We start from the raw sequence: 22,862 nt of genomic DNA on the forward strand, positions 1-22,862 counted from the left end.
ATTACATCTTATTTGACATTTCTGCCAAAGCTGTGTTCATGTGTTGCTGCATAGTAACGCAATATTTGGGGGCAGGGAATGTTTTTGTTTCCAAAAAAAAAAAAAAAATTCTCCTTGTTGAACATCATAAATTTAATATTCAGCGGCCAAAAAGGATTCAACATGAAAATGAAAACCAGCACAAACAAGGCAGAGTAGAGATGTTGTAATAAAGACAATGTGATTTTGGTTTCTTGCATATGTTTTGCAGCCACAGGCAGACCGTTACATTAGATAAAGTGGGCAACTGTCTGGTGGCACAGACAGCTATAAAATACCAAGATGTTTTAATGCATAAAAACCCAACGTTATTTATAAAATGCCCTAAAACAATTTCTATTATCACTCTTGAAGACAAAGTAGAAAACACCACAAGGCAAGCTTATCTCGGGAGCCGTTTATGAGAAGGAACAGTGGAAAAACCAAGGTAAATACTGGAATCCAACGCAATCGATCACATCTGTAACACCAATAAGGTCCTCTGTTTGGAAAAGGGAGAGAGAAAGGCACGAGGGATGCTCCATTCCTGGGTTTGCCACAAATCACTAACAGTACCTCACTTTGCCAAGTCCAAATCCTGCCTGAAGTGAACCTGCCGTTTCTGCTAGCAGCCACACCGCCACCATCACAGAACTACAACAACAAAAAAGATGGGAGTGTTTACTATGATGGATCACATACTCAATCTGTGTTTTACATCTCTGCAAGTTGGTTTTTATTACACTGTAATGAGACCAACTGGAACTGATGGCTGCCTAAGGAGGGTAATATATGAAACACAAGACTTACACCACAGTGAGGCAAAGAAGAAAAGAACAGTTTATGATTTGATTGACTTTATTTGTAAGGCACCAGAAGTCCTTCCTTACTGCAGAACATTTCATATTATTTATAGTAAATGTTTGTTGTAATTTTTAATAGTTTTTTTTTTGTTTGTTTATTTGTTTAAATGAAGCTATGATTTCAGACACAAAACATTTTTTTTTTTTTTTTGCCAAAGTACACACTTTCAGGTTTTACATTATACACAAAATAAGTATTTAAAAAAAGACCTTTACAAAGCTCAAAACGCGTACAATGCTTCACGCTATGGGGGCAAAAAGTTTGGGAGGGTGGGCATGTGGCATGGGAGTAAAGGGGATGAGGTGGGTGGGGAGGAGGAGGAGGGGGGGGGGGGGGTGTCGGAGACAAGGAAAGTGGTCAAAGGGCAAAAAGGGCAAAAGGTCAACGTACTGCAGTTTCCCCCCTGGTGTCACATCAGTTTTGTAACACAATAGCACAAGAATCATCCAGGACAGACAAGAGAAGATGCAGCCATATACACATAAAGCTTTCTATGTATAACTGTATACAGAGGCGAGCACCTCCTACTACTTTAACAAATACATAGAATTTTTCATTTGTATGTTTATAACGTCAGCTTTGTAATTCTGGATCTAGTTCATATCGATTCATAGTTAAAAGAAAGAGAAAAAAAACACAAAGAAAATAAAAAAACAAGTGCATTGATCACTGAAAATTTGGACCAAACATTCTTTTTAAAAAAAAAGAAACGTCTCCACTAGAAAGAAATCAATCTCTTGTTTTCCCTGCAGACATGCACTGGTGTATGTGTGTGTGTTTGTGTCGCTTTGTCTACATGCTCTGCATATCACTACAACAAGTACAGTATGTAGCTAGATACATACAGTATGTGGCTAGATGGGAGGACGATGTGCCGCGAGCTTAATTCACAAGCAGAATAGCACGTTTTGTAGCGTTTGTGGTAAGAACAGCAACGCGTTTCATCTCTGTGGTTCATCGCTGATGGCCAAACCTGTACAACCGTTTACACACCTCGCTCACATACATACTGTACACAACATTGAAGGCATCGCCCCACCAAGGTCATAACCAGAGTAGCATCTCAACTCCTGGACTCATGAAGGCTTTTATTCTGAAATTCCTCTACATTTGAGTTTCATATTTTTCACTTCCTGAATTTGCACATGAATCAGCAATTTTACTTGTCGCTTGTCGTAATGTTACTATAACAATAAAATGTGCTTCATCATTGTGACGGTAATCACTGAGAGTGTAAAATTATTTAAACTCTTCATATCTATTGTGTTTATTTGTGTTTGTGTCTGTGTGTGTGTGTGTTAATGCACAGGCTGCCTTTGAATCAAAAATCATACAAACACAGTCCATCACTTGACTGATAATCAATGAAGCAATCTTTGTGGACTGACACCACTGAGGCTACCTCTGCTGGGAAATGTGTTTTGTGAAACACCCTGAACATTTGCAGAGAGGAGCAGCGTCTCTTCTCACACAGGTGTTTTCACTTCTGCTGCCTAGTCAGACCTCCTCTCAGGATTCTGCTGATGAGTGTGAACTGTGCTTGATTGACGTCTTCTTAAGGCTAGCCACACACTAGACAATTTTAGGCTAGATTTGGGCGACCCAGTTTGAGGCATGTCTGAAATTATTATTATCCTCAAGTGTAATGTGTCAATAGAGTTATTTACTGCTCTAGACTGTGTCTGATCCTCCCTGATCCTGAATCGATCCCAGATGAGGCCGCCTCTGACAAAAATACCCAACGAGAGGAAGCAGACAGAGAAGCGTCACCAACCGGATGTTGCGTGTGCAACTCCAGCTTTGTACAATGAATTGAATGTATAAGGCGGGTTTCGCTGATTATTTGTTTTTCATTGCACAAACGAGCGAACGTCAGGACAGGCAGCTGACTAACTGTTTTTCTTATGAAGTCACATCTGATCACGTGAGTTTCTGTGAATTCTGATCAGGAGTTGCGTGTGTTAGGAGGTTCAAAGCGTTTCTCGGTCTCGCACATTTTTAAAATTGGTAAAGATTTGAAAATGGTCTATAGCCAGCCAAACACTTTTAGTACTTTAGTTGCATCTGTTATGCTTTTGTGTTTGGCAAACTGATTAAGTCTGAACTCTGACATATCTGACTTTGCCCTTAATACTACAAATGTTTGAAAGCCAAAGGGACATAAACTCCTCATATCAGCCAGGACTAATTAAATCCAAATACAATGTTAGTGGTTTATTGTCGATTCACAGTGTTTTCAACCTTCACACAGTGCACACAACTCTTCAGTCCTACACTTGTCTTAAGTCATCTAATGAGTGCTGGGGGAACATGTCCAATCTCTAAAAAACCCATCCCAAAATCACATTACTGCAGCTTTCATTATTTATCACCATAGACATTGTGTCTGAAAACACATCCTCACTCATTGTTCCCCATACTATAAACAGCCATTAGGTTACTGTACAGTGAGTTATCTTTTTTTTTTCTTATTTTATTCAAAAGGTAGCCATTAAAGAAATGAGAGAAAATTTTGAACATTACTATTATTATTATTAATGAGGGAGAGAATAAAAAGCAGCAAATGTCCCCTGCATAAGTCAAGCTGTGGACACTGTAATTACACTGTATGATGCATGTTTTAACTGCTGTGAGGGCGCTACAACGTTTACACAGTTCTGATGTTCAATTACAAAAGCAGACGGTTTATGTAGTGCCATGTGCAGCAAGTGAAGGGACATTTTAGACACAGCCAGAGTTTAGTGACGTCACATCATACACGCAGCTTCCACCTGAGAGGAAAAGTCTAATCAGACATGGTGACTGAGTCATTGAACACACCAGTGGAGGTGTGCAGGGCTGAGGGAGAGCATCAGAGCTGCAGAAGCTTCCGGTGCTTCATGTGTCTGATGTAAACTGATGTAATTTCGTTATCATTGAGATTTCCCACTCAGTGTTATGTTGATGTTCACCAATCACCATTACAGTGTAGTGGTTGTTTAATATATGACAAATGCACAGTGTAAAGCTGAATTTGCAAAGGGACCATGTTTCCGTCTTAATGCAGGGACAGAGACCAAGGTCTATTCCTCAAGTACTGGATCATGACAGAGACTGGGACTGACCGCATGCAGAGATTAATGTCACCAGTGTAGTCTCTGGATATTAGGTTTGTACACATTCCCCTTGTGACACAGCCTGTACTCTGTCACCGTCCTCTCCTTGTTTTTGGCTCAGGCCTGAACTACGTGGAGGACGGTTCTTCAAAGATGCACGCTGCCCTCTGCTGTCAAACACACAACATGCACGTCGCTCTCTCTCTCTCTCTCTCCCCTCTCGGTCTCAGCTCCAATATTCGTGCACATTAAAGATGAAAAAGGGTGGAAGAGGGTGCACGAGTCGAGAGGCGTGTCTGTTCTTTTTGTTGCGACCTCAGCTCTGTTTAACTTCTAATGAAAATGTCACCTTTCAGTTAAGGTGCTGGGCGGATTTATCTGACGCATCTCGCAGGGTCAGGGAAGGATCGTAAATCGGGGGGATTACTTACTAAGGTGGGTTTGTTATCTAGCCTGACAGCTCTCAGCGTGAAGTTTGCTCTAAGAAGGTGCTGTTCCTTTCTCCATATAAATTTAGGATTATACATAAAATCTCTAGTTTGTCTGGAGGTGTCTTCTCATTACAATGATTCTGCTTTACAAGCAGCAGTTTTTGGTTCGGATGTGACAGTCGCTGTAGAAAGCAATATAAGAGGAATATTTCTTTCTCTTTAGCTCGTGCATTAGGGCAATATTCAAACATTTCTCTGATCCATAACAATTCACCGTTTAAACTCATCAACTTTTAGCTTGAACAAAATGCATGCAATTTAAAAAAGAAGAGGGAAAAAAGCAACAAAAAAAGCATAACAAAAAAAACAAAACAACACTGCTGATCTCTGTGAGACCGTATCTTAGGAAAGTGAGTTTGCAGGACTCCTGCGTTGTGTGCAACAAGTTTTACAACTTGCCAAAGAATCCCTTTGTTTAACATTTAGCCTGTTTTGACACCAACAGTACGGTGCGTTCAGTCTCACAGGTCAGTGCTGCCTAAGAATGACCCGCTTAGAACAGAGGGAAGAGGTGGAGGAGTGTGGGAGTAAGCGAGGCATGAAGAAAAAAAACTAAGCATAACGAGAGACAGAGCTACAGGATGGCAGGAAGCAACGGAAACAGGAAGTAGTCCAGATTAAAAAAAAAAAAAACACAGAAAAACTAAACTTTATCTTATACGAAAAAAGAGTGAAGAAATTACACAGGATACGTGAGCGAGACACTGTGATGGTGACAAGAGAGAAGGGAAGATAAAGAAATAATCCAGGTACTGTTAAAATGAAGGAAGGTCTGGTCTGACATGAGGGGCACGTGCTGTATCTCCCCCAATTATGGATGTTGGTTAGGGATCTGTAGCTGGAGCTGTGGTGATGGGATTAAAGCCCATGCTAGCTAAAGTCGGATAGAGGGAGACCAGGGGAGAGCCTGTAGGCCAAGGGGTCTTGAATCTGGGGATCCAGGTCTCTGGATAAAAACAGAGCTGAATGGGAAAACATCATCTAATCGGACTTGTCTCCGTCCTCCTCACGGTGGCTGTCGACTCCGTCACGTGACGCCTTCTCCTCCTTGGCCAGCTGGGCTTGGGAGGCCAGCAGGGAGGAGAGGGAGAAGAGACTGGAGGAGGTGGTGACAGCGGGGAGGGTTGGCTGGCTCAGGCCCAGCGGCAGGGGGGTCATGGGCAGGGCCAGACCCTGGAGCTGAGACAGCTGGTGAGCCTGAAGCTGCTGCTGCATGGAAGACAACCATACACAACTTAGACACAGCAGGACGGATACGGCACACAAATCACTGCAAAACACTGACAATGTAGGATATGCAAAATCTGCAATGCACAGACTTGATATATGTGTCACAACTTGAGTTTAATATATAACGCCTGAGGCATAGCACTAATAGCTCAAGCACAATAGGACAGATGGATAGCTAAAATACATGCTTGGCATAAGATGAAAGATTTTCTATACATAATTCCAGGAAAACAACTCAAACACCAAGAAAAGGGTTGAACATGTGCAGAACAAGGGTGTTATGTAGTATTAAAAAAATGAAAATATGTCCATACTGCAGCAGAGGACACATAATCAAAACATCAAATCAAACATATATAAAAATGCACATAAAAGCCCACCATGGGAGACATGTGTATTTCATATTAATATAAAGACAAATAGTTCCTGCCAGGCCGCTGCACTTTAATCACCCCCCGCTGTGCTCACACTCAACATGATGACACATCAGTGGGACGATGTTTATGACAACATTGACTGACTTCTCATAAACAGCGTCTAACTGCCACGAGCTCGCTCAGCCTCTGCTTTGCATTCATAAGCAAAGCCCCGCTGATCTACATCCTGCAGGAACACATGAAGTATTTATGGTATGGCATGGTCTCTTAGCCACCATCACCAGAAGACATTGATAGTAATAAGTAAATGGGTAAAAACTGTGTGGCTCTCAGTCCTAAGGAAAACAGGTCTGATCCCACATACAGGCCTGTGCAGACCTGAATCTGAAGCAGCAGACACATAGATGAATCACAGTGACGGAGTGGGTAGGCTAGCCAACACCAGACCCAGAATAAAATGATGAAGTAGCCAGCCGAGCTAATACTGAAGCTCTGCTAACGTGATGGAGTAGCTAAGCTAGCTAGCATAAGGCTGATGGTGATTGTGTAGCTGACGTAGCACTACAGGCACACGGGTGAAGGATTGCAGCTAGCTTATGCACCACCATCCATAAAAATTCAGTACTTTAGCTAACGATTTAGTTATAACCTGGTTGTTTTCTGGTCAATTAATTTCACCCGTCTGTTGGGGTTAGGGTTAGATGATAGTTTGGTATACAATCTAAAAAAAGTGAGCCATGAAGTTTATCACTTGTCATGCTAAGAGTTTTGTAGCCTGTTTTAGTATTTTTCACATCTGAGAAAATAACATTGATGGTTCATCAGGGTGGTGTTGGTCTGGGCTTCTGTATTGCAGTATGGGAGTTTCAACTAGATATGCAACCATCAGTTGACTAATCGATTAGTTGATCACCAAAAGGCAACTCCTTTGATGACTGATTCATAGTTTAAGTCAAATTGCAGTCTGTCATTTGTGATCCTTTGTCCTTTTCTTATTCTTCAATATCTTTTTGATACATGTGCTATTTTTCCAAAGAAACCAGGTCATGTTGGATTCTGGGAAATGATTACAGACATTTTCACAGTTTTTTGGGGGGGGCTTTTTAGAAAGAAAGAAAGAAAGAAAGAAAGAAAGAAAGAAAGAAAGAAAGAAAGAAAGAAAGAACCATATAAGGGGAGAAATTATAAGTTGTAGCCCTTAACTCCATTCAAGGTAGGGACATAACCATCAGGATAATAAATCCTGAGCTGCATCAGATTTGACTTTTTTTTTTTTGTCTCTTGCAAGTTCCTTGTCTTAAAAGAAGTTTTGAGCCACATTTTGCATATGAAAGGTGCTATATAAATAACGTTTATTATTATCATTATTAGAATACTAAATCACTGTAATAGTCCTAGAGGAGCAGTCCTATAAAAGAATTCCTTTGAACTGATCTGAAGTAACATAACCTCGCTAAAAACAACAAATACATGTTATGTTTCACAAAGCGAGTATTTATTAGAAGATTGTTGTATTTTAATTTTCACTCGATGCTGACACAAGTTTGAAAAAAGTTTTATCCTTATTCCATTGTTTTGAACAGACTGAAGCCTGTGATGTGAGCATCACAGATTCTTTCATCACCAGTGTCTGTTCTTTGGCATGAACGTGCTATTTAAAAGTGACGACATAATAAGCGAAACTATGCAATACTTAGTAAAAATGCCACAACAATCAAAGTATCAATTTCCCTGCACTCTGATTAACCGCTACATTAATTATCATTGCCAAAGAAGCTGGGTAGACTTTGCATTTCCCATAACCCTTACTTATTTAAGATGAAGATTTTGTGAAACAGAATAAACTCTGAAATAAACTGTAGATGTTAAACATTTCTCAAACAATTAACCAATAAATAAAGAAGATCATTAATGAAAACAATGGAATTCATGTTAACAATCATTAACTGTGTTTTTCAGCCATCACAAGACCGTCAGGCGGCCTGAGGCTGGAACATCGTACCCTTATGATGGAGTTCATCTCTGGAGGAGTGACCTGCTTGGCCCTCTCTATGGCCGCCAGGACCTGCTGCTGGTGCTGGAGACGGTGGATGAGGGTCGTGGGGGTGGGGGTGGGGGGCAAATATGAGAGGAGGAAAGTGAGGGAGACAATAAAAATTGAAGCAGAAACAAGGGGAGGAGAGTTTGTGGGGAGAGAGGTGGAAAGGTTAGATCAATATCAGTCGTCCCAACAGAGACCCAACAATCCTCTCTGGTGATGCTCCCCCCCCCTGCCTTGCACTTCCCCACCACCACCACTACCATTCAGCTATTCATCCAGTCAAGCGAACACATGCACGCACGGCACGCGCACACACATGCACTAAAAAGCCTTGTGTGACACTGGTGGATGTATGGTCGGCTGGTGTGCTGTAATGGGTGGAGGTCAACCCCCTGTTGGGCAGATAAGAGCATGGCTTATCTGAATCACACAACCATTTATTATGCTGACACACACAAACACACACATGTATAAAGGAAAAGGGGGAGTGGGATGGAGGAGGAAGGCTGTGAGGGGGAGGGGAGGACAGAAGACTGGGAGGATGGGGCAGATTGAATATGGCAGAAAGTCAAGGTGGGGGAGGGAGGAATAAAGCGAAAGTGGGGTGGAAGGGAACACAGGAAGCGAGTGATGATGAATGATGGGAGGAGAGAGGTGGAGAGGAGAGAAGAGGAGGGAAGGAAGCTGAGAGAGAGGGGTCACAGAGGTGGAGAGGTAATGAGGCGGGAATGAGGGTGATCTCATTCCAGGATGTAAGGAATAGGGCGGGGGGTCACGGGGTTAGTGACGTCTTTGTTTCAGTGTGCGTGCATGTGCGTGTGTGTGTGTGATTACCTCTTGAGACAGGTAGGGGAGGACTTGTGCACAGATCCCATTCAATCTCTTCACAATCTCAGCCTGCGGAGGGAGAGACTCATTTAGTTCAAGGATAATATGGCCACTATTTGAATTTTTTTTACAACAGTCAACAAATGAAAAGACCAAAGCCAGCTGTTTAAAATTGTTTCTTGGGTCCTTCTATATCTTCTACATCAACTCATTTGCCAGATACTTTATCCAAAACAACAAGTGAGGGACATCTAAAAAGCGGATTTGGATTTTCATTTGCCAATAAAGAAACATTTGTCATTCTTCAGTGTATTGACAGCACAGATGTGAACAGAAACTGTAAGCAACATGCCAACAACGGCAGCAACACCAGTTACAATTTCATTAACAAAACCTATGATAAAATCATGTTCTTTTCCCAAGATGAGATGAAAAAACAAACAAACAATGAAAAAGTGTCTAAAATCACTTCATTTTTGTTAATGAAAACTAACATGTTGATGTGTTAGTTGGATTAAAACATTGTTGGTTAGGTCTTTGTTGATGATGGACAAGAAAAACTACAGAATGACCAGAATCACACCAGCAGACGTCACATCATCCTTTAAACTGCATTCAATGTAAATTGTTGTTCAGCGATTCACGCCACACTCTCATTGGTATGGGAAACATCTGCTATGACCTTCCTAAACTGGGGGGGGGGGGGGCACACATATCTTGCGCCAATTACACACACACACACACGGGCACACACACGGGCACACACAATCACACTTACACATATCAGCTATATCAGAATCCTTTTATCGGCTCATTAATTAAGTTGCTTGTACCTAATACTCTTTCTCAAAACTCTCGGACGCAAACGCAATCACTCACTCACACACACTGTGTACCCATCATCCATGCCATACACACACACACACACGGACACACACACACCTCTTTCCCCTTTCTCATCATGCACGCTTCCTATCTTTCTCACATGCAGGTCTATTATCACATTTGGTTGGTAATCATCCAATCCGTCTGAGATATGCAAAGCAGCAGTAATTGTGTTAGAGCCTAATTCGTGGCGCGATGAGGAGAGAGGGGCCCTCCTAACAGTCATTAGGCATGCAGAGCACAACTCCCCATCAAGCGCTTCACTCCTATCTGCTCATCATTACACATACACACTCCCTGACATCTCTGAAATGTCTCTCTAAAATGTCTCTGCGGGACTCAAACCATGCTAACTACGACTCTTCCTCTTTTTCAGTGCCCTTTATGCTGTCTGTTTCTTTTATCCCCCGCAACTCTGCGTCTGTCTCTTCTTTTATTCTTGCTCTTTATCATCTTCCTCTCTATGTCTCTCCCTCAGATTTTTTTTTCCCCCGATCTGAATGCTTGTTTCTCTCTTTTGTCCTCCTTTTACATTTTTCCTCTGCTTCTTTCCAGCCTTCCTCAAGTGCTTCTGAACCACACATTCACTGACAAGAGCATAGTATGTGTACACACAAAACATACACAATATAATACTGGGCTGGGAAGCTGGACAAATACATGAAGGACTGGCAGCGGACTGAATTAATTGCTGCTGTAGATGTCTGCTTTTTTAAACCAATTTAAATAAGCTTTATCTTTTGTCATTTGAGAACGGAGGCTCAAAAGGCAAAGCAAGCACAGACAAAAAAAATATGTTTGAGCTGATTTAAAATGTGTTTCAAGGAAGCATGGAAGGCACCCTGAACAAACCTAACATTTCGCTAAACGCCTCAGGGTGTCCTGGTTTTGTCTCTGTATGAGCTTCACTATTTGAGTGTCTCGTGCGACTGCCTCCTGCCAGGAGTACAGCAGGACTTGATACTTTTAAATGTCTAAAAAAGATTCAAAAATGCACTGCACACTCTCGCACTTAAAAGCTGCACTTGAATTTGAGATATCACATCTACATCGCGCACAGTCACAAAACCTTTTACTCCTCAGACTGAAAACTTGCACTCTTGTATTTACATTTTATATACATTGGTACTTCTACTGAAATTTCAGAGAGAAGTAAAGACCATTTTGCTCCATTGGTTACTACCTTCCTGCTATTTCCCCAGTTTGTTTCTGTGTGTGTGTGTCCCCAGAGGACAGGTAAATATGTCAGAAACTGCAGACACTGTACTGTGAGTTGCATTATGCATACAATGAAAGCCCTTCTATCACAAAGGGAACACATTTTATATCATTATCTGATGTTCTGAACACCCACATTGAACCTGAACCTATGTTAATCGCACTGGGAACTTCAAATGCCACATCTGTATTAGATAGCACATCAACAGTCCCTCTGCTATGGTCTAGACACAGATGGAAAATTAACTTTGACGTTTTGCAAGAAGCAGGAATTCTGGATGTACATCTATACCGCTCATCTGTGAAGGGTTGAGAAGGGGCTGAGGACAATCCCAGCCGACACTGGGCGGGGTACACTCTGGACAGGTCGCCAGTCTATCACAGGGCTGATATATAGAGATGAACAACCTAGCAATCTAGAGGGGCCGATCCTGTCTGAGGAAGCCAGAGAACCCGGGGAGAAAACCACGCAGGCTCAGGGAGAACATGCAAACTCCATCCATAAAGGCTGATTATCATCAACCCCCCCCTCCACATCATAACAGAGCCACCAGACCCCCTCACTGTAGGGGTCGAGCACTTATGCATGTACTGTTCTCTTGATACACGCCACACATGCACTTGCCCACTTGTCGAGAATAATGATGACTCTTCTTACCATACTTTTTTCCCCCCACATTTCTGTGTCCATGTTTTTTTTTTTTTTTTGCACCACTCAACTGTGCATTCATCTTTGTGATGAGAGGTTTATGCACTTGCAGCCCTACTATAATATCCCTCTCTATGTAATTGTCGACAGACTGTTCATGCTGACATGCTGTGATCACATCCTGCATTGACATTTTGAGTCACCTGAGAAACACTTGCTCTTCTGTTTTCCCCTACATCACACTAATGCACAAGAATCATGGTCATCAAATGTCTTGACCACAATTCAAAGACGTTCCTGTAAATCTTACACTCACAAGTGGGCCGGACTGTGTGACTGTCATCCTGAATCCTCTTTCAAAGTCACTTAGATGTTTTCCTCTTTGCCATCTTGATACAAAATCAGAACCAACTGGGCCTGCTCATTGTGTTTATACCTGCCACAGAATTCATTGATTGCATGCTAATAACTTAATTGTACCGTACTGTGCAGTCAGTGCACCTGTGTGGAAGCATCAACATTCGTTAAGTTCCTCCACTCATTTATTCAGGTTTCGCTTTTAATTTGTCACCTGTCTATGGATGAAGACTTTGTCAGGTAGGACACATGTGTACACGGAGGGGGAAAAAAACACACACAGTGAAAAGCGGAACAACAGAGAGACAAAGAGGACCTCGCAAGAATACATCTCTATTCAGCACATTCCCAGTTCATTCCGCAACTCAACCTTGTTTCTCCTCACCAAGACAAAACAGAGGGAAATGGAGAGAGAGAGGAAACAAGAGAACTAAGAGAGAGAGAGAGAGAGGACAGACAGAGTGGAGAGGCATTTTTTGAATTGAGTAGGACAGAGTGATCAAGAGGGAGCAATTGAATGTGTGAGAGTGCAAGAGAGAAAGAAAGAGAGGGAAATAGAGACAGAGGTGGAAAGAGGAGGAGGAGCAGAGGAGAGGAGGGAGGGGGGGGGGGGGGGGGGTGGCTCTGCACAATAGGCCCAGACATGAATGCTCCTCGACACTCGTTTCCACACATCCCCTTCAATTTCTCTCTAATGGAACTAGCAGCTCTCCGCACCCACTCACACTGCGCACAAAGAAAGCATGAACGCATGCACACACATACACACAAACACAATCATGCAGGAACAGGGGCACAAATGAACAATAACACACACACAAATATAGAAGCATATGTCCTAATAGAGATGGGCATGTTCACACACACACACACACACACACACACACACACACACACACACACACACACACACACACACACACACACACACACACACACACACACACACACACACACACACACACACACACACACACACACACACACACACACACACACACACACACACACACACACACACAAACACACACAAGACTGCACACTGTGAATTTCATCCCTGTCAGATAAAGGAAAAGGGGTGTGAGGAATCGCACACATGAGGCTGAGCATGTGTGTATGTGGGTGTGCGCTTGCTTGCCTGTAACCGTGTGTGTGTGTGTGTGTTTGCCCTGAATGTATCACAGTGCCTGTGCTGTGCCTCCTACCTAAGAGTTTGTGTGGGTGCATATTTGTGAAGGTCTTTAAATCATGGAAGCTGCTACTACTTCTGTGTGTGTGTGCGTGCGTGTCCATTTGTCAAAGCACACTCGGTTCTTCCAATATGGCTGTCAGCATGCGCCGTCAATCATAAGACAGTGTGTGTGTGTGTGTGTGTGTGTGTGTGTGTGTGTGTGTGTGTGTGTGTGTGTGTGTGTGTGTGTGTGAACAGGCAGCACCAGACGAGGTCACCGATAAGGGCTGGCCCTTTGGAGGCCCATCGCTCTCTCCCTCCTACAGGCTGAGCATAAATTACTCCCCCAGCTTCAGCCACACAAACTGATGCATCAACATCCACTTCTCCCCCCCTCCCCGGCCTGGGTGAGGGCTTCCTTTCCTTTTCTATTTCAAACTGCTCTGCAGGAACCAGCCGCTGTGTTTTAATTTGATTTGGGGAAAAATTACGATTAAAAAAAGTTTTTTTAATATCAAAGAGGATACTATTTAAGAAATTAAACGACTGCCAAAGAGATAAAGGCTAACCATTGTATAAATGAAGATTCATTACCTACAGTTGTGTTCAAAATAATAGCAGTCCGACATCACTTGCAAGATAAATCACTGATTTTGTTAGAATTTCAACTTTTATTTTTTCAACTTTTTCTAGAAGGTTTAGTAAAGGTATAGAAAACCAACAGACCCAACAGGCATGACGTGCATGCTGCTGATTCTGTGAAACTGAATCATTTACTGAAAGGGGCGTGTTCAAAAAAATAGCAGTGCCAGGTTCAATTATTGAGGTCATTGATTATGTGAAAAAAATAGGTGTTAAACAGGTGGCCCTTATTCAAGGATCAAGGCAACTGATGCTGCATATGCTGGCTGTGCATTTGTCCTTGAAAAACAGAGTAAACTGGGTTGTTCAAGACACTGTTAAGAAGAAGAGCATTCTTTGATTAAGAAATTAATAAAAAGAGGGGAAAACCTATAAAGAAGTGCAGAAAATGATAGGCTGTTCAGCTAAAATGATATCAAACGCTCTAAAATGGCAACCAAAGCCAGAAAGGCGAGGAAGAAAAAGAAAAACGACTGTTCGAATGGATCGGAGAATAACCAAAATGGCAAAGGATCAGCCAATGATCAGCTCCAGGAGTATCAAAGAAGATCTAAGATTGCCTGTGAGTACTGTAACAATCAGACGACGTCTATGTGAAGCCAAGCTACCAGCAAGAAGCCCCTGCAAAGTCCCATTGTTAAAAAAAAGACATGTAATGAAGCGGTTACAATTTGCCAAAGAGCACATTGACTGGCCTAAAAAGAAATGGCGTAATATTTTGTGGACTGATGAGAGTAAGATTGTTCTTTTTGTGTCACAGACAGTTTGTCAGACGTCCTGCAAACACTGAATTCAAGCAACAGTACACAGTGAAGACCCCCACCCCCCCACAAGCATGGTGGTGCAAGCATCATGATATGGGGATGTTTCTCATACTATGGTGTTGGTCCTATTTATCGCATACCAGGGATCATGGATCAGTTTGAGTACATCAGAATACTGGAAGAAGTCATGTTGCCATATGCTGAAGAGGAAATGCTCTTGAAATGGGTGTTTCAACAAGACAATGACCCCAAACACACCAGCAAGCGAGCAAAATCATGGTTCCAGACCAACAGAATTCCTGTAATGGAGTGGCCAGCACAATCCCCGGACCTTAATCCTATTGAAAACTTGTGGGCTGACATAAAAAATGCTGTTCATGAGGCAAAACCAAGAAATGCAGAGGAATTGTGGAACGTAGTACAATTGTCCTGGGCTGCAATACCTGTTGACCGGTGCCAGAAGTTGGTTGACTCCATGCCCCACAGATGTGAAGCAGTTCTCAAAAACCATGGTTATGCAACTAAATATTAGTTTATGATTCTCAGGAAAGTTGAATCTTCAAGCATTTCTTAGTTTTTACAGTAAATTTTTGAGTTTGTAAAGACAGATGTCAACACTGCTATTTTTTTGAACATCATATTTCTTGACTTTCTGTAAAATATGATCAAATTCAATTACTTTTTTCCAATTTTCATGCTTTGAAATAGAATGTGCAGTGTCCCCAATGCATTTGTGTTCATTAAAATGCAATTTATTTGAAGAATTTCGAGGTTTACTCACCTTTTTAAACACACTGCTATTATTATGAACATAACTGTATATCAACATCCACGTGCAATGGGCTCTATGCAGAGCACCACTACTTCCTGAACTTAAAGCAGAAGTGAGTGATCCGGTCGTTTTCGCTAATGCTGCGTTCCAGGCAGGCTTTTGAAATCGTAAATTACAGCTTCAAGTCACAACTTACGACTTTGTAGCGTTCCAGGCAACCCACTCGTGTTTTTCCGACCTGTTTTACCGGTGAAAGTCACTATAACGGCCACTCGTAACTTCCGACCGGTGAACTCGTACCAGATCGAACTGGTACCACTTCACGGTCGGAAAAATACGAGTTTCCTTGAACGCACCATAACAGTCCTCGTCGCTACGTCACCACATTCACGGCGTTCCTTGGCTGCACACGCAGCCCTGCATGCCGTTCTCTCTCCTCATTGGATAAAAACTGTAGGATACGATAAATGTTTTCTCTTCGGCTCAGAGCAGAGCAGAGGGACTGACAGACCCGTGTTTCAGTCCAAACGCTCTATGTAAGTGATTGCTGTCGGAAGATATAACTATTTAAGACTTATATTAACACAAATATATCACTCACTTCTGCTTTAAGGCAGCTCTTTTATTTCCTGTCTTACATTATTGGACAAACTGATTAATCCAGGTGTGTCTGAGTAGTCACAATGGTCAGACACACCTGGATTAATCAGTTTGTCCAATAATGTAAAACAGGAAATAAAGGAGCTGCCTAAATTTAGGAAGTAGTGGAGCTGTGCAGAGAGCCCATTCCTAGATGTGGAAGGCTTGGAAATAATCAGATGTACCTCTTTGTACACAATATGGTGAGTGTGGGGATGTATATACAGAGTGGAATAAACTGATCTGGCAACAGCTAAAAAGCAAGAGCCCTTGGTGCTTGGATTTTACACACAGCCTCAGGTGACATCATTCTGTCGTCCCTGAACACTCTGAGATTGTCTCTGCAATTCACACCTGCCAATCAGTGAGCTGCAGGTGTGCGGTGAGGGAATGGGGTTGGGAACGCACAGCTGCCACGGCAACAACAGAGCAGCAAAGTGTGAGGAGTTACTTGATGTTCAAGGTTCTGGATGTTACAAGTCTTGTTCTGATGAACTTGTACTACTGTATCTGTAGAAACAATCTTTTTCATACACTGATATATTTTGACACTGGCTGCCACTGATTGATTTTCTATATTGAAGCTGTGCCAGGCGCATTGATTTGCTCATCCAATGGTTCATCGATCCAAATAAAATGTGTCAATTTGTTGAGCACAATTTGTTTAACACACTCACACACACACAATCACTTTGCTACTCTAACAGGTGGAAACAGTTTGTAGCCTCGTCTTGTGAACCAGCCATTTGCTTTTACAAGGGCGTCCACCTCAAATGTTCAACTTGCTGCATTAAAGATTTATACACTATGTTTTTTCTCAGACATCCTGGTTCAGACAAATATGCAAATAAATACAAAAATATGGACTTTGATGGAAAGTGGAAGTTGCTGTGGTACAATCTACAACAACAGTTCAACAGCCTTTACCAACTACAGCGACATAAATAAATTTAACAGACAGACATGAAGATTATGTAAATATGCTTGTCTCCATCAGTTTTTTAATCAAGTCCATCCATGAGCAAAAATATTGCATCCTTCTGTGTTCTAGTTTTTTCCCATAAGCAATCTGCTACAACTGTTTTATATGTTAAAGCAGATATCAGCTTCACGGCCGTTTCGGCTAATGCTGCGTTCAAGGCAGGCTTTTGAAACCGTAAGTTACAGCTTCAAGTCACAACTACGACTTGGTAGCGTTCCAGGTAACCCGTAGCTCGTGTTTTTACCATCCTGTTGTCTGTGAAAGTTCCCTATAACGGCCACTCGTAACTTCCGACCCGTGAACTCGTACCAGATCGAACTGGTATGACTTCACAGGAAGGAAAAACACAAAGTACGAGTTTCTTTGAACGCACCATGAGTTAGCAGCCCCCGCCCTTGTCAGGCATCAATTGGTCCTCGTGCTACGTCACCACATTCACGCGCATCCCTTGGCTGCACACACAGCCCTTCATGCCGTTCTCTCTCCTCATTGGATAACACTTGTATCCCACAAGGAAAATTTTCTCCTCGGGTTACAGCAGAGCAGAGTGACGGAGAGACTCGTGTTTAGGCTGAAATACTTCATGTAAGTGATTGCTGACGGAAAATAGGACTATTTAGGACTTATATTAACAAAAACATTCCACTGATATCTGCTTTAACTAAAGAAAACAGTAAAGATATATAAAAAAAAAAAAAGTAAACTCACCTGTTTGTGCATCTCAATATTGAGCCCATAGGACATCTCATAGTACTGGAAAGTAAGAGTGAACAAGACAAAAAGAAAGAAAACGTTAACAACATAGGCATCAAAATCCTGTAAATGTGTAGTAATTTACAATATAGAACCATTCTGTAAACACACATATTAATAAATAAATTACAGATGATGAAAGTGAGTGATAATATTTCCCAGGTTTCCACTGTGGAGGTGCGCACTGCAGACTTAAACTATAAATCACAAAGCTAAAATCTTGGTAATAAACGCCCAGACTAATAAACAAGATTATCCTTTCACACGAAGTAGACCCTCAACCCAGCATGACACATTTTCAACATCTTAATGACTCCCCCAGACTGCAGATATTGATTTTAACAAACATATTTCCATTCACAAACCTGTCTGCATTCCACATATTAAAAAAGAGAGAAGACACACAAACAGGAAAAGGAACTGAGAGAGAAAGGAGAGACAGTACAGAAAGAGCCTGTGTTGTGTGCATGAGCTTGTGTGTGTGTGTGTGTGTTCAGTGTTAATGAGAGGGCCACCCTCTAGGCGTCAACCCTGTTAATCACCCACTCTGTCTGCAGGGGGACTGGCTCTGTCACTGGAAAACAAACAGCACACGGATCTCTCACACGCACACGCACACCGCTCCGTCACTCGCTCTCTCTCTCTCACACACACACGTGATTGTTGTTTGATCGCACACTGGGTCTATCTTGTGCGTGAATGCACACGCACACACACGCACACACACGCACACACACACACACAAACACACACACAAACACTCTCTTTTTCTCTGTAGCTGCTTGGGCCCACGCGGAAGCTCCCTAAAGTAATTACAGCGCTGGGGAAATGGAGGTGCTGCCGCTGGCCGGGGGAGTGGGGCAACCTGATATGCTATTAGAGGCGTAGTGAGGGAGGGGGGGGGGGTCGTTGTGGGGATACAAGGCCAGGCCTGCCACTGATGGAGTGAAAGTGCGATTAAAAGTGTGCGCGTGGACGAGCGTGGTGTGTGTCTTGGTGCGTCTGTGCATGTGAAAGAGGAACAGTGTTGCATACGTGGTTCGATTTTATAGGAATATTTTGAGCCACGTTTGAAGACGGTTTCAAATGGAGGAAATCTATGTTGTAAAATCCAGTCCAAGATTGGTCGACCTGATCTAATGCAAAAGCATCAGTGCACAACTTGACTACAGCCAGAGTAACGTCTGGCTTACACCGCTGCGTCGAAGTATCACAGTCACAATTAGAGTTGTCACTTACAAAAATAGAAGAAAAACACAAACATGTAATTTGTTGTAATGAAATCAAAAGATAGCCTCGTAAACCAGCCTCTCGTGGAAATGCATTTAATTTCATTTCGACGAAATGAGTCTGGCCTCATTGCCGCTGTAAGCGTTTGGCCTGAAACCCTCAGAAGGCCAAGCCAATCAGCGTCGCCGCTGTGATTGACACAGCACGTTGGCCAATCAGGGTACAAAGCCCCGTCACTACACCAACTTGCTGATTGGCTGAATGGGGTTGTCTGTCAACGCTACTAGTCTCGCCCAGCTCCCGCCCACCCCAAATGCTTACAGAGGGAATGAGGCCCGACTCACCGTCGAAATGAAATGAAATTCATTTCCGCGAGAGGCTGGTTTACGAGGCTAACCAAAAGATGCACAGAAATCACTTTGTTCGATGTGTGGTGCCGCCGCTGCCTCACTGACCAACAGCCTGATCCACAAGTTTCTGAACGTCAAAACCGGAAGCCGGTTTTTCTCTTCCGGTATATGTTTACGTTTCCATGGTTTCACTAGTTGTCATAGTTGTGGTAAACGCATGGACCTATTAACGCTGGCTTTTAGCAATGGATGTCCATTTGTGTGATATCCATTGTTAAAAGTTGGCGTGATGATCCATGCGTTTTACTGAATTTCAATGAAAAAAAAAAAAAGATCCATGCGTTCATGGCGACTACTTAACCGTGGAAATGTAAACATTCAATTCCACTGGAAGAGCAAAACCGACTTACGCTTTTGACGTTCAGAAAAGGTAGATAACTTCAGATTTGTTGTCGTGGTAACCATGCTGCAACAGCAAAACAGACTAACCTTTATCCACATTTCTTTTTCTACCTATGGTTGGGCTGAAACTAACAATTATTTTCATTATCAGGTAATTCTCCAACTCTTTTTAAAATGTCTGTGAAAACTGCTGAACTGTAATTTCACAAAGGCCAAGGTGATATAATCAAATTGTTTTTTTTTATTTTATTTGCCGAACATCCCTACACCTCAAGATATTCATTTTACTATTAAATATGGGGAAAGAAAAAGGAAAGCCAAATGTCTACCACAATGAATCAATTACTTTTCTGCCAATTGACTCTTGCATAGATTGAGAAATTGTTGCAACTCACTCTGTCATCTGTGATTAATCCATCTAAATAAAGAAATGTTTTTAATGTGTGCCTCCTCTTCCGAAAAAAGTAAATCACGACTACTTAGCAGCAGCTTATGGTGCTTTGTACCGGCCTCTTACATGTTCCCTGAGCTCGTAATGTAAGTAAAGAGCAGGTTGATGAAAAAGCCAGGCAGTATTCTCCGTTTCAGGCAAGCTTGACACATTTGCAGCCACTGAAAATTTAGGCTTATTACACATTTATGATGAGGTGGTCAGTACAACATTTTAGGGATTAAATCCCACACAGAACAGAAAAAGACAGGCTGACATACAGCACTTGTCTTTGTCCTTTAAAAAATTCTCTTTGCACATAAAAGGCTTTGTCTTTTGTCTCTTTCAGCACATGAGCTCATTAGGACACTGGGTGAACTGGAAGGGCAAATCAAAACAGCTGCAAAGCCCAGTGCACAAACTGATCAATACAAATACCAAACTAATGAAAACCCTAAATTTTCCTTTCTGTATGTTGTGATGATAATATCAGCCTGTAGGCGACCAAACATCCTGCTGGACATTTACCCCATCATTAGAGAAATCAACCAAGTCTCTGTAGGCCATGAAAATGCTTAATTCAGTTTTTACCTCAATCTAGATAAATCATAGTAATGAAACATGCTAGACACAAAAGAAAATACACAGGACTGTGAGAGCTTAGATATTACAACACATTTTGACTAGACATTTTTACATTTGGGAAAAAAAAAAATCTTTATTCCATCTTTTTACGCGATTGTTCCCCTGTGTCAATATGTGTGTATTTATGTGTGTGAACGGCTGCTATCAAGCTGACAATGCCTGAGCGAATCTGCGTGCATATGTGTGTGTGTGTGTGTGTGTGTGTGTGTGTGTGCGCGCCTTCTGGCTGGCTGATGGTGGAGAGAGCAGTGCGGCGGCACAGATTAGATGAGATTAAAGCCAGTCAGAGGATCAATTAGAGGCAAAACATCAGACAGCTACACAGCCACGGCCAGCAACAATGAGATTAGCCCCGAGGTGGAGCAGAGTCCGGGCGAACACATCTGTGTGTGTGTGTGTGTGTGTGTGTGTGTGTGTGTGTGTGTGTGTGTGTGTGTGTGTGGAGGGACACAGACAGAGAGAGGGGGAAGTGAGGAAATGATGGGGGTTGGGGAGAGAGGAATCACACATACAGTAACTTCACAAAGTACAAAAAGAAAGTGGATAATAAAAGGATAATTCTAGTTTATTTCAATTGTGTTTTATTTTTAAACTGTGTTTTAACAATCAGACTGAGTGTAAACCAGCCAACGGTGTAGCCACATTTTCTATTTCTATTTACAACTAAACGCGAAATCTCTCATTACACAGGATTGTTTGTATGTGTGAAGGAGTACGGCAAGAAGCCAGGACGAGGAGATGTTGAGAACAATAGTGCAGGGTCTAATTTTACTGTGTCTAATTTTTGTTTTTGAAAAGGTTTTGGCTGATAGGGGAGGGGGGAGAAATAGATTTACATGTAGATTTACTGTGATTCTCAAATTCAACTGTTCAATATCAATTCATGGATTCCAATATTCAATTCTTTCATGATGCTTATAACATCATGCTTTCTCTTTGAGACATTAATGGAAGGAAACATGGATCAAATGACAAAGTCCTCCTGATCAAGCCACAAAATACGTCATGTGCACCTGCCGTCCAGAATGACACAGGCGTGGATGAGGAAGAGGAAGCCTACTGTGGTCAAGTCCCATGTTTTTGTTCGCCCACCAGTTCACCCCAACCTCTTCTTTCTGCATCTTTTATGGCTCTATAATAACAACGACATCCAACTTTTACGTTTGCTCCCGATGGACAACAGCCGTTATTCCTCTGGTTTTTTGTCACTCTGAGTCTGATGTAAACAAAAGCTGTATTTGTGAAAAAGAAAGACTAATGTTTCTGTTTCTGCAGCTTTCTAGCACACACACAGGAGAGGGTACGTCAATTAAAGAAACCGTTCCACAGGTACTCTGAACTTTTAACTAAAAAACTAATTAACCAAACGACTGCATTAGCAAAACAAAGGAGAGCTGAAGAAACACAGCGCACTGCATCACTTCATAAAAACTTCCAGTCAACTGCAGCTTAGCCAATAAAAAAAATAGGCTACATTTCAAAAAGACCTGTGCCCACAAGCGCTGCAGGTCACAGTGGGTTTCCCCGCTGGTGGCAGCACAGAGGACGTTCTCTAATGCTGTTGACACCATGTTAGTAACAGTGCTGCAGAATACTCTGACTCCAGAACAGGCAGATCAACTTCAACAAAAGAACCCACAGATTGCAATCAGTAGAGTACACTTCAGTAAAGTATGCTTTTATTCATTTTTTCAAATCATAGAAGAGCCACACACGCCCACTCGTTTTTCTCTGCTTCTTCTGTTTGGTCAGACAGTGACAAGGCCAGTTAGCTGAACTACCAGTTGTATTTCATATTGCAATTCAGAGGACTACAAAACACGAGCCAATGGTTTGGCACACAATGAACTAAAGCGAAACCATGAAAACAGCGCCCGCTCTCTTATTTTCTCAACCAATAATCTATTTTGGATCAAGAATCAATTGTAAATTCCATTTTCACGACAAGAATGAAAACTGAAATTTTGAAATCCCCAGTTGGATTTATTCAAACCATGATGGTCTGACTGCTTGTGTGCCTAAAATCTGA

At 42.1% G+C, this 22,862-nt stretch overlaps 1 protein-coding gene across 4 annotated transcripts in view; it reads right to left on the reverse strand.

Moving 5' to 3' along the window:
* Positions 1-819: 819 nt before the first annotated feature.
* The window catches only part of tle5 (TLE family member 5, transcriptional modulator), a 47,047-nt gene continuing 25,004 nt past the window's right edge, over positions 820-22,862 (reverse strand). Inside the window, exons 4-7 of one of the 4 annotated variants that reach the window (XM_083970392.1) lie at positions 17,732-17,776; positions 8,951-9,013; positions 8,078-8,152; positions 820-5,674 (exon numbers count right to left, since the gene is read on the reverse strand). In XM_083970392.1, the coding sequence (XP_083826518.1) occupies positions 5,450-5,674; positions 8,078-8,152; positions 8,951-9,013; positions 17,732-17,776 (408 nt within the window). In that variant the 3' untranslated portion in view covers positions 820-5,449. Of the gene's footprint in view, positions 5,678-8,077; positions 8,153-8,174; positions 8,801-8,950; positions 9,014-17,731; positions 17,777-22,862 lie in introns of those variants that run through there. The other 3 variants (XM_083970391.1, XM_083970394.1, XM_083970393.1) reach the window with 3 other exon arrangements.

This window comes from Trachurus trachurus (genome assembly GCF_905171665.1).
Source record: "Trachurus trachurus genome assembly, chromosome: 4".
Taxonomy (NCBI): domain Eukaryota; kingdom Metazoa; phylum Chordata; class Actinopteri; order Carangiformes; family Carangidae; genus Trachurus; species Trachurus trachurus.